The 13,338-nt window shown below is 34.9% G+C and overlaps 1 protein-coding gene across 3 annotated transcripts in view; it reads left to right on the top strand.

The window, feature by feature from the left end:
* Window positions 1-13,338, top strand: part of LOC119835489 (roquin-1) — a 35,770-nt gene that overhangs the window by 18,088 nt on the left and 4,344 nt on the right. Inside the window, exons 9-16 of one of the 3 annotated variants that reach the window (XM_038360340.1) lie at window positions 4,292-4,427; window positions 6,258-6,448; window positions 8,510-8,636; window positions 9,060-9,367; window positions 9,641-9,738; window positions 10,161-10,220; window positions 11,519-11,578; window positions 13,014-13,127. In XM_038360340.1, the coding sequence (XP_038216268.1) occupies window positions 4,292-4,427; window positions 6,258-6,448; window positions 8,510-8,636; window positions 9,060-9,367; window positions 9,641-9,738; window positions 10,161-10,220; window positions 11,519-11,578; window positions 13,014-13,127 (1,094 nt within the window). The remainder of the gene's footprint in view (window positions 1-4,291; window positions 4,428-6,257; window positions 6,449-8,509; window positions 8,637-9,059; window positions 9,368-9,640; window positions 9,739-10,160; window positions 10,221-11,518; window positions 11,579-13,013; window positions 13,128-13,338) is intronic. The other 2 variants (XM_038360341.1, XM_038360342.1) reach the window with 2 other exon arrangements.

A 13,338-nucleotide genomic window follows, 5' to 3' on the forward strand; every position in this document is an offset into this window, starting at 1 on the left:
AGTAATAAATGTTATTTGCAGTTAACAATTTTCTTTTTTCTTTATTACAATATTTATGGCAAGACTAGGTATGTATCACGGTAGGGCCGGCCAAGCGCTTGGCAAGTTTAGCGGGCGTTGGGGGTGGGATGTTGGGGGCATGCAAATACTTTCTTATTTACCTTTATTTTTTCATATATTTGGTATTTAAAGTTAAACTTGTAAGGTTATTTGACCCTAGTAGTATGGAGATAAATATAATTGTATAATATTGCCGTTATATAAAAGAAATCTAATAAAAGTTCGGGACAGGTATTCTTTCTACTCTAGTTTCGTATTTGTGTTCTTAGTTTCCTACTTCTGTCGACTTGGTTGGTGTTCTTACTTTTTATTTAATTTTGATTTTGTATAGGCAAGTTTACGTGATTAGCTTTATTTTGACAATCAACTATTTCCCTTACAAATATTCTCCACTATGTCCACAAATTTGTAGATATTTGTGTTTGTTCAGTGATAACGTTAACGAAAATTAATAAATACTGTGCTTATACAGAGAATCATAGCCTAGGTATTAAGTTAACATGAATGTGCTTTCAGGAAAATCCTTTCATTTTATATATCGTATTAAATGCAAGCTTCCATGATAATGCAGCAAAGTATCCTTTTACGGATTTCTGAATAATCACTACCGACAAATGGCTTTTATGCCGATACGCAAATAACAAATTAATTTCCATGAAATCAATACTGTAATCTAATACGTATTGTATGTTTCACGTAGCTGGATGGATAATTGCGAAAATACATTCAAGTAATCCCTTTTTATACTGTACTGGCATTTGGCGTTATATTTGCTTTTTACTCGTATTAACTTTTGCCCGCGGCTTCGCACACGTTAAATTCATAGGGATAGTTTCATAAAGGTGCTTTATCATATGTATACATATAAACTTTCCTCTAAAATCAGTTCAATCTTATCTATTAAAAGTTCCATCAAAATCAGTTGTGTTGTTTTAAATATTTAAGAAAACATACTTGCACACAGACGCGGGATGCGACTTTGCTTTATAATATTTAGTGATATATAAAGTACTAGTTGCGCCCCGCGGTTTCACCCGCGTAAGTCCGTATCCCATAGGAATATCGGGATACGTTATTCCAGTTGTCCATCTCTCTACGTACCAAGTTTAGTAGTTTTTGCGTGAAAGAAATACAAACACACACACATCCTTACAAACTTTCGCAATAGTAGGATAGGATATAGTAGGATTTAGTTATCTAATTTGAATATATTATGTAACTGTAAAAGTTTATCGGCGAATCTTGTGTACCAGTAAATCTGAATCAGATGTACCGAAAGAAGCTAGTAAATGTAAGAATTTATAAAAACACAAAACCCTCAAGCTGCTAGGTAGTGCAAGAACCGAATTCAACCTATATTTACTGTGGGTTTGAGCAATTCTTAAGATTTGCCTAGTGATCCGCGGTAAAAGTTCGAAATGAGCAATTATCACAGAACAGTTCGTACTTTAATCTTTTTATTCGACGTAATTGATTCATATATTAGTAACATATATGTTATTTATATTAATTATATATTGTTTTTCTGCTTACATTTATTGCGATTAGACATTTTATTTGATGTGATATCTTCTCATGGCAGGATAAACCGCTTCGCTGCGTAACGCGTTACTGTGTCAGTCTGCCTGACTCTTTCTCTCATGCATACGGTTAGATTGCTTAATGAGTACTACATATCACTGTAGCATATATTAACTTTTCTGTTGGGCGTGTCAAAACGTTTTTATTTTAATAATTGCTATGTATGCTGTATATCTGATATCCTCAACGCTGATTATCACTTGCATAGTTAAATTGAGAGAACCTTGTCACTGATGTGTCTGAATTATAATTCAAAATCAATCGATAAAATATTCTTGAAAATTAGTTGCAATATAAATTTATGATTTTTATGTAAAATTACATAAATTTAATGTAATGTTGATTATAAGCATTGGCATATTGATTTATATCATCATCATCATATAATTATTATCTGTATAACTGTGCGAAATTGCACACAGACAGGTATCATAAGTAAAATGAAATGTACGAATAATTTTCCACTATTAAAGGCACAGCCTATTGCATAAAAGCAACAGCCGTTTGATAAATTCAATGTGCATAGGAAACCTATGGAAATTCAATTTATGATACCTATATCGGTATCGTCATAGTTACGCCAGGAATTGGATGCCGTCTGGCTTTTGGACCCTTCGGGGCGACGGGCTTTATTATATATTGCGATCTGAATGTATGTAACCGTCTGGTGTATATTGGAGGTGTTGCTCGATATGGCTTTATAAGTACGTATACTTACCTGATTGTTAGTACTTACAATAGAAGCACTTTATTTGCCTTTCCACATATGATCGTTACTTATAATTTAATACGATACGTAATCGTATTAAATTATAAGTAACGATTCGAAAAAAAATACTTTTTTACTGTGAAAGTATCCTCTTTATGTGTGATTACGAAGTACAAGTCGTCATATAATTATAACAGTATAAGTATACTGTAATAATATTTCTACGTGCGTTACTAGAGAGATTTTGCTCAAAAAAGTTTGCTATTAGTTTCATAATTATGAATTCATATAGACGCTTGTGTTATGTGTAAAACAGAAACTTTGAACCATTCTGAATATATTAGGAAACTGTTTCTAAAGTTACTAAATTTTAAACCGTGTTATGTGACATTGCTGGCCACTTCATTCTTTACGTATTAAAAATGTTTTAATCGTGCCTTCTTAATATAATGACCCTAAAGATTTGTATGTGCTGTAGGAAAAACTGTTTATATTTGTAAAAAAACCCTTGTTTGAATATTAATGCGGATACAACGAGCTCAAGGGGTTGCATTTTGATTATTTGGTGTTTTGCAACGTGGCCGTTTCGTGGGCCTCTCGTTGATGCTTAATTGGTGCTTCCCATAGTGAGTGGAGAGGAGATTTTGTTCATTATACGGTATGAAATGTAATCTGCGTACAATTATTTAATATCGTGTCCGCTCAGAATCGATACATGCACGCAGGATTTGCAGTTATTGATTTATACCTCCCTGTAGCGGGGTGGGTGACGCCCACCCTAGAATATTCCTATCCCAGCAGCCATTTATGCGTAACAATATATTCTAAAGTTTAGAATAAATTGAGGGCTTTATTTTATTTTGTAATAAATCTATATATATAAAAGAAAGTGGTGTTAGTTACACTATTTATAACTGAAGAACGGATTAACCAATTTGGCTGAAAATTTGTGCAGAGGTAGCTTGGACCCAGGAGACGGACAAAGGGTAGTTTTTATCCCGGAAATCCCACGGGAACGGGAACATGCTAGAAAAACCCCGGGTCTAAATTTCCTGCGAATACGCGGGCGTAGCCGCGGGCGGATAGCTAATTTATTTTATTTTACTACCATCCTAACAATAAGTAAAAGACTTAGAATCGTAATACATTTAAAAGGTAGGAGTTAGCCTCCTCGTAAGGATTTTGTAATATGTTTTGAAAAATTCGTGGATTAATCGTTGGACAGATGTCATACATATTATACATTTAGGCACTTCAGGGTCTCAGATCTAAATTACAGAATAGGTTGGTCGATACGCAATGGTAGTTCTCATATATGCAAAAAATAATTCTGTGAATAAATAAATTTTTGAATGTCGTTATTAATAGTAATATAATTAAAATGAATATATATTTAAATTTGTAGAACATATATTATTTCAAACTTTTAAAATATCATATGTACCAACGAAATCTTTTATTTATGGCTTTTTCGGGGACAACGTTAGTCAAATTTACTACAAATCGTAATTAAGCTTTCTACGATATTGCATAAAACAGAAAAACAGATTAAATTAATAACCATTCGTGGCATAACGTAGATTATCACCGAATAATAGCAAATAATTCCCAAGTTTCAGTACCCCAATACTATTAGACAGCTACGCACACATCACAGATTATACGGTGCGAATGGGTGCTATGCACATAATGGGTCCCGTCCGGCAGAACCGCCGACAGCGCGTCGGCCGCACGTGATTTAAAAATCTGTTTCCGCTGCATTCTCAAGTCTGCGTACGCCACTCTCGCACGTAAAAGAGGGTACATTGACCAATGCGTTAGACGACGTGGAAGCATCGACACTTAATGATGATACCTAACGGTTATAATAAATTCGATATTGTATATTCAGTGTAGTGTATTATATGTCATGTAGTGCTCATAGAAAATATTTGTTGTCAGGTCAACCATCTCCGCAGGGTGGATCTACGCCACCTCATAAAATAAAAGCAGCTTTCTGCCGGGACGCTAACACGAGAAGCGGGTGTCCCAGGGGTAATAACTGCAACTTTTCACATTTCGAAGACGATATGGACAGGTAAGGATAAGATAATTACGTAATTCTATTTATCGCGAATGTATCTACAAGTTAGTTTTCGAAATGATTTCAAATTAATATGACATTCATTGTGTGACATGGAAAGGTTTTGTGAAACATTTTGTGAGTTTCTTATTCGTGAGCAGAGATTTGTAGTCAAGGTTTACATTAAATAAATGAATCAGTGACGATTAAACAGATTTAGACCCTAATATACTTAGGAAAACTTATAATTTTTACAATTCTGCTAAATTGTATTATTATTTGATAAGGTTCGTCATCACCTACCCGACAACAATATTTTCGGTTGGGTAAGTTAAAAATGAAATGAATTTTAATTATAACAGGGGTATATGCATGTATTGAAATACGTTTTCGTTTAATCGTTTTACAAAGGAAACGCAGTTTTGTGGCGTCATTTAAAAATAACAAAGATTTTAAAAGTATATTTTAAATTTATTTCGCCATAAAAACTATTGATATGCGTTACACTCGATTTAAACGAATCGAATGGTTTTGTTTTAAAAATATATTATATTCTATTCGATATGATATGAATAAAAACTTAAAATAACGAAAATTAAAAATAAAAATTTAAATGCAATGAAATGGTTAAAAAAATTGTCCAATTAATCAACGTATATATGATGAAAAAATTTACTTGAGGCGACTATAACATGAACGATTTGAAATAAACTTTTGACACAATACTTACAAGAAAATCTGTTTCTTTTTTCAAGAAATATATATATCAAAACAACTTCCTCCATGTAAGTGAGGTCGCACCGACGATCAACAGGTTCACTTGTTGAATGCAATGGCCTTACGACTCAATTGCATTAGACCGATGTATTTGCTTTTCGGATTATATAACACATGCATATTCCCTTAACGATATCGATGTATATTAATGTTCGGTGTTCTAGGTCCTCTAGGAATTCTGTGTATGAATTTAAGTTTGGAAACTGATGGTGTTTTTATTTGTTGAATCTGCAATGCAAGTGTACGAAATTTTATTGGCTGACGTGAAACATTCGTTCTATGTTAATCAATCTTCATTATTATTTTTATCTCTGTGGGAATGCATATTATGTGTTATTTTAGTTACTCTGTCCATATTATTATTTTGATCATCTCTTCACAGCAATGAATGAATATTTTCTGCCGAACATATTATTTCGAATTGAAAGTTTTAATTCGGTGTGATTTGATATGCAATGGTTAATCATTTTATTTTCGTTAATATTAATTCTGCTTATGTGTCAGGAATGGATACATAATTGTGTACGAATGGTAGATGTCGGAATATTACTGTTGTAATGATGTTAAATGTTGTATGACTCAACAACAAAATTTTACTTTGTTTTGGGTTCAGCTTTTTCTATTTAATTTCAATTTTATTTTTGAATGTTGATGGAAACACTTAAGTAGTAGTTTAATTTTGAGTAACAAAGCGGATATGTGTATGTTACTGTATTTTTATTTACTAGAAATAGCACATTGGATACTTTAATGAACTATTCAAATTGACAAATTTTTAAAGCATAATCCCACCAAGTGTAGGCCTATTTTGTAATTTTTTTACAATTTCAACTAAACAGTTGAACATAGATAATGTTACTGAACGCAAATATAAAGCAGATAGGTCACATGAATTCTATTCTAATCTAATTAAAATTTGTGTGGGAAAGCAGTCGCTGCTATGCGTCTTACAAAAAAAAAAAACAGCAAACAAATCATTACAATTTACATACCGAATAGGACACAGTATAATCATTGATCAGACACGTAGATGACACATGTATGTTGCACATGTCCGCCTGTCGATAGGTACCGAACGGTGCAAACGAGCACCACGATAACGAACGGCAACTACTCGTACATAACGAACCTGCCGCCGATGTCGATCCCGCCGCCGACGATGGGCGGGCCGGTGCCGCTGCACATCTACCAGCGGTTCCCGCCGCCGCCGCTGCCGCAGCACGTGATTCAGCACCTGGAGACGTATAACATTGTGCCGAGTGAGTGTGCTTTTAATGTTATGTTTTTCAGTCGGTCTAGTTTACGATCGTCGTTTTATAACACTCATGTTAGCTAACCTGCATGTTTGTTTGTGACCAAATTTCCTCACTTTAAACCAACAGACAAACATGTAAAGGATTTGTGACAATGTAATAACTTTATGCGTTTATCTTATTATGCTAATTAGGATTACCGGGATGAAATAATTTCCTTTCGTAGGTGTACTCGGTATGAGAAGCTAGTGAGACATTTTAGTTAACACTACCATTAGAGCGTAATATATCTATATATATTAATATTTGTTTTATGAGTTAAATCACAAAATATTTTTGTCCTTCTGGTACAAGCACACTTATAAGCCAATAATAAAGATGTATAACAATAACCTACAACTGCAATTTAAAGTATACTTATCTGAGGTGAACTCCATATTATAAAGCTGTCAGGATGTATAGAACTGCGTAGGTTATATTAATTTACCAAGTACATGAGATATGCCAATTATGATTAACTAGCTGCGCCCCGCGGCTTCACCCGCGTAAGTCCGTATCCCGTAGGAATATCGGGATAAAAGTTGCCTATATATTATTCCAGTTGTCCAGCTATCTATGTACAAAATTTCATTGCAATCGGTTCAGTAGTTTTTGCGTGAAAGAGCAACAAACACACATCACTTATACAAACTTTCTCATTTATAATATTAGTAGGACTAGCTGCGCCCCGTGGTTTGACCCGCGTAAGTTCGTATCCCGTAGGAATATCGGGTAAAAAAGTAATAACATATAGGCAGTATGTTATTCCAATTGTTCAGCTGTCTACGTACCAAATTTCATTGCAATCGGTTCAGTAGTTTTTGCGTGAAAGAGCAACAAACATACACACACATCTTTACAAACTTTCGCATTTATAATATCAGTAGGATAGGATGAGTGAATTGCTTTACACATTCCTGATGAGAAAAATAGTACTCTGGGACATGTAAAAATGGCGGCCGTATGTCGACGGAGTCCTGTGATTATTTTATGTAAAAAATATTGGCCAGGGATAATTTGTATGTCATTTAATTTTTATCGATACGTTCTAGATAGGCATAGGCTTTGAAAAAGGCAAAATGAGTGCCGAGTGATTATGAATGACCGTCACGCGTTACTGTACACAATTGTGGGCAGGAAATAAGAATTATATGTTTACATACACGAATAGGGACATGTAATTATTGCATTTAAAGTTACTACGATTTGATACGTTTAGTCACCAATTTGTCATTAGTAAGGTAAATACGTACAGTTCATGTCAATACGTACGATTAAGTTATTAGTTATGCTGATGATGGAAATCCTTGTGTCTATATCACAATGAAGAAGATGAGCGCAGGTGAAACTCGGAAGTAATTCATAATATCACATATGAATATGCGTTATTTCACAAGTTGAATTTGACATGTAATACTTTCGCGGGTTGGACTTCATCCGACTGTGAGATACATAACAGATACATGTGTAGGTCTGAGAATCGGCCAACATCTATTTTTTATCCCGATATTCCTACGGGATACGGACTTACGCGGGTGAAACCGCGGGGCGCAGCTAGTATATATATATAAAATTCTCGTGTCACAGTTTTCGTTGCCATACTCCTCCGAAACGGCTTGATCAATTTTGATGAAATTCTTTGTACTTATCCGGTATCTATGAGAATCGGCCAACATCTATTTTTCATCCCCCTAAATGATCAGAGTAAGGCAGAACAGCGTTTGCCGGGTCCAGCTAGTATATATATATATACCTATACACTTTTCAACTTAGTATAAAACGAAGTCGCTTTCTCTGTCCCTATGTCTATGTATGCTTAAATCTTTAAAACTATGCAACAGATTTTGATATGTTTTGTTTTAATAGATAGAGTAACATCAATTAAACTACTCAGAATTTATCGCTTGCGAAGCCGTGGGCAAAAACTAGTTATTAATATGAACCAGGATTCCTAACCAAATGGGGTCCAAATGTGTTCCTTAACCCTTTTTCCATCACACCACTTCCATCATTGGGAACTCATGTTAGTTACTTTGCCAGCAATGCATTCCATGCCGTCACCGATGCCGGCGATGCAAGCGGCGCCCATGTCGCAGGAGATGCCGCTGGCCAACCAGATCCCGGATGTGTCGCGCAACGATAACATGCAGCCCAGGTATTTGGAATTTTCTGTTTTGTTGGTATTATGTTGTGGGTGTTGACTGTTTCATTAAAAAAAACCAAACTTGATAAATTACCTGACTTCAGATTTAATAAGTTTATAGCTCAAGTTTATATAGTTTAATATGCTTATAATTGCTGCTAATACAATAAAATTTTCGTCGTTTGATGTAAATGAATTAGCTTATTTACTTCCACATTGCACGCTGTGCAGAGTTTTCGTCGAATAGAATTAACGGATAGAAGCAACGTTAATGGACGTTACATTTTGGATTCTATTTAACTCGAAAATTTCTAGAAATACTCTGTGTTAACAAAATAGAAAAACATGTTGGCAACATAATTACCATTAGCTCGCCAAAGAACCGATGACAAAACCGAAAATATCGCAATAAATTGAGCAACCCGCACGTTCCAGGAACTACACGCCATCGGGCATGATGGGCAACCAGCAGCCGATGGGGATGAGCCAGGGCAACATGATGATACAAGTGCAGGACAGGCCGTACTACACGCGGTACGGCGGGCTGCTGACGATCGTCACGGAGGAGCCGCCGGCCAACGTGCAGTACCGCCAGGACTACCTGAACACCATGTACCCGGCGCCCAGCTCCGCGGGCGCGGCGCCCGCCTACCAGCCCGAGCCGAACGTGAACGTGCAGCAGCCCGTGCCGAACATGTTCGCGAACGTGCGCGAGCCGAACGCGTTCTCGTCCTACGATGATTGTGAGTATTATTGTAGATTTTGAAATGGTCGACGTGTAGCCGCCCTCCTTCTTTCTCTTTTTCTTTCACTTCTTCTGTCCGAATCTTTGGATGTACGCACCGAATATATAGGCGACTTTTTGCTCATATAATATGAGTAGTTCCCTTGCGAGTTACGGGCGGCTCGCTTAATATTTTCGTTTATGGGGTTAATAAGTTTATTTTTTTTTTTGATATCGTAATTTCATAGCGTGTTTGTATATATAAAATAATTAATAATAATTTTATTTCTAGTGGGCCTCGGATCGGAGATGATGCCCGAGTTCCGCAGCCCGCCCGGCTTCCCGCCGATGTCCGCCCGCCGCCGCGTCGACTCCTGGCCTACTACTTCGGTAAGTTATAACAAGAATTATTAAAATAAGGTAAAATTGACCTAGAAAGTAACAGTACACTATTACATTATAAACAATTCGACGAATAATATTTTATGTCCTGACTAGTGGTCCGCCCCGGTTTCGCCCGTGGTACATCTAGCCTATAGTCTTCCTCAATAAATGGGCATAACCCATTATTGTGCTTACACTGTAAGAATTTAAATCGGACCAGTAGTTCTCGAAATTAGCACGTTTAAACAAACAACCAAACTCTTCAGCTTTAAAATATCATAGTATAGATTAAAGTCCACTTCTTTTAGGTTAATATAATTTTCCACTCCTAAGCACTGCAAAATCTAAAGTATAAAAGTCAATGCAAATAAAAAAATGTATGTACACACAAGCGTACAAATTTATTAAATGTATTTGTTTTTTTCTAGAGTTTCGATTACAACTCGATGACTGAGTCCGTGCCGCAGATGCAAGCGCCCTCCGACACTGTAAATATATTTTCTTATTTGTTTGTTAAATTAATCACTTTACCAAAATCTTTAATATACCAATGTACTAGCGACTAATAACCAATAACTAGCTGAAGAATTTATATTGTAATTTCCAAACACAAAACCATAACCAATTGAAAAAAAAATTAACTAAAGCTCAAATAGCGATTTATCTCATGATTTAAATACAAAATATATTTAAATAAATGTGCGGAATAATTTTGTTTTTTTCATGAAAAAATAGTTTCACTGGAATCCGTTTTGTACTTTGATTTATAAAGAGAATTGTTTGTTTTTTAGTATCATGGTAAACATTGCTTTCACGGAATTGCCTAAAGCGACGCGGGCTAAATAAAATAAAATTTGTTATGAATTTATAAAAAATGTAATATATAAATACTAAAATAGATATATCCACGATGATATTTGATTTTGTTATAAAGGCGTTCGGAGAATTTTTCAATTGCGTTTTATAAAATGTTCTCTCGATTTTATCTATATCACGTTTCTGCATCCCACTTCTCGGAATTGTAATATGATAAATAAATTGCATAGCAATATGTTTCACCTGAAGCGAGGTGAGCTATTCGATATTGATTCACTGACCTGCTATCTGATTGGACGACGCTACGCGAGCGCAATAGATGCGATCAATACGATAAATACGTCCTATATTTTATTATGATATGCAAATTATTACGCAATAAAGGGATTATATTGTTTGATTGTTTATTATTTTATTTATTTAGGGCACGAATAACGAGCGTTGTTTATCGTTCGAATTGTTTAGTAAATATCAAGTATAATGCTTGGAGGCGGGTCCGTGGGCGGTTACGTGTTACGTCTTATTGCTAACATTCTTTGCGATAAATAATTTCATAATAAACTGTGGAGAAACATTAATTATAATAATTCGTCTCGAGACTACCATTCACACGGAACGCTGACTGAACACGAAGTTAAATGGCTTTTTCGTTTGTGTTCTTAATAATCAAATACGCACATATTTAGATATTATTTTGACTTCGAACAAGATGAGAAAAAAACAGTTCGGAATTTGAATTAGTTCTTAATTTAAATCGTCTCGTCTTATACCTGAAAATACACAGCGGGCATTATTGTTAATGTGAAGTATCAGTTAGGGACCGTAATTTTCACTAATAAGTATATAAATTTATTAAATACAATAATTTTAACATGCAACTTATATATCTTATATTATAAAAGGGATTCTTATAGATTCTACATAAAGCTTTTTTTATTGGGAAACATTAACTTTGAATATTTTATTACAGGCTTATGATTTCAATCTCATGAGGGATGCTCTGCCCGTTATTCCTGGACCGGCTGATAATGTATGTAAAATAAATTTAATAACAAATTGACCAATCTCTTGCTTAACTTTTATTTGTCACTTATCCTATTTTTTGCGCTGCGTGTTACTAATACTTTCAGTTAATAATCTCTGTTTATTTGCAGTGGTTTATTTTTTGATATTCTTTTGCATTTTTCATATCTCTTCTCCAGTCCGTTTAGTAGGCACTTGACTCTAAGATTCAATTCATTAGTATGAATAAAATTTATGGGTGTATATCGGAACAATGAACGGGACCGAGTCTATGAATTTAATTAATACCTTTGCATCGGACGAGATGAATGTGTGTTCAAAAACGACGATCAAATGCTTCGCAATATATTTTTCCAATGTGCATCGCTGGAACAATCCAGCGACCAGCATCCTTTAATCTATTGTTCTCAAAATCGTGTAATAGTCACTGCCTTTGAAGCGCTTATATTAATTGAAACCTGTCGATTCTCCACTTGGTGTGTTTTCAGTTGAAGCGTTTTTGTTTTTGTACTTTTGACGATAATTCAATTATTACTTGTTTGTACTGTCGTAGGATTCGCTGGGAATTCGGGTTGAAAAATAGAACCTTCGAATGGTTACAAAGAAATAATACTGAACATATTTAAAACTGTTCTATTAATTTGAATAGTTTTTAAGACACACTAAAACTTTAGAGTATTGCTCGTTGAAAATTTTATTGATACAACATTGATAAATTCATATTAATTCACGGTAGGCCTTTTGAAAATATTCTGACTTAGAAAATATAACTCACGACTTTGAATTAGAATTGTTATTTGTTTTTTTTTCTATATACAAACGTAAGTGGAATACTGATTAAAAATAAAAGCTGTTGCATAACCATACATCATATATACTTGTTGGTCTTTGTCAATTAAATTACTGGTCAAAACAATTTTAATTCCACTAGAAATTAGTGGAGAGGTCATGATCAGTAAGAAATATTTGAGAAATAATTAGACAAGCCCAAGATCAAATGAACTGTTTATATGTGCCTCAGTGTTTTTCCTTTTTTATATTTTTTACAGTTTTTTTTTTTATCTATGTCAATATATTATGTAGTTTATAATAAATAAAGAATGATTTTTAAAAAAGTAAAGACAAGATCAAGCGCTATGAGTGCGAAGCATGTAATACTTGAATCATTAAAGAATAGAATTGGAAATTGTACTTCATATACCGTTTCATCACGAGTGGGAGAAAGATGGCACTAGTTCAGACGAGCGAGATGGCATACATGGCATTCATGATTCTTTTCTTTATTGGTTCGTGTTAAAACGCTTTAGTAGTGTGCTTTACTTTAGTGTGACTTAGACACATAGTTTGAAATTATTATAACGAGTGTGCGAAGCAAATATTTGCATAGAGATGTGTTTATGTCGCTCTGGTGGACAAGTGGCCCTTATTGTGAATTATTGCAGTTGAACAACATGCCGGGCGACAGGCGCGTGGTGGGAGCGGACAGATACTATGTCTTGCTTAGGGATCTGGTTTCCTACCCAGAGAAGGATGACACTAACGAGGATGAGGATGAGGTATTAAAACGTACCAATTGATGGCGGAAAATGTAAACAAAAATATGCCTATCCACTGTTTTGCTAACGTAAAGAACGTAAAGAACGCATTTCGAAACGATCGCGTTCGTACCTATGTTTGTTTACGTTCTCAGCCGATTTTATGGAAACATACGTGTGTATGTATGTAGGCTAAAGGGCCGTACCAAAGCGGAACGGAGAAGAGACCTCA

This window comes from Zerene cesonia, chromosome Z (genome assembly GCF_012273895.1).
Source record: "Zerene cesonia ecotype Mississippi chromosome Z, Zerene_cesonia_1.1, whole genome shotgun sequence".
Taxonomy (NCBI): Eukaryota; Metazoa; Arthropoda; class Insecta; order Lepidoptera; family Pieridae; genus Zerene; species Zerene cesonia.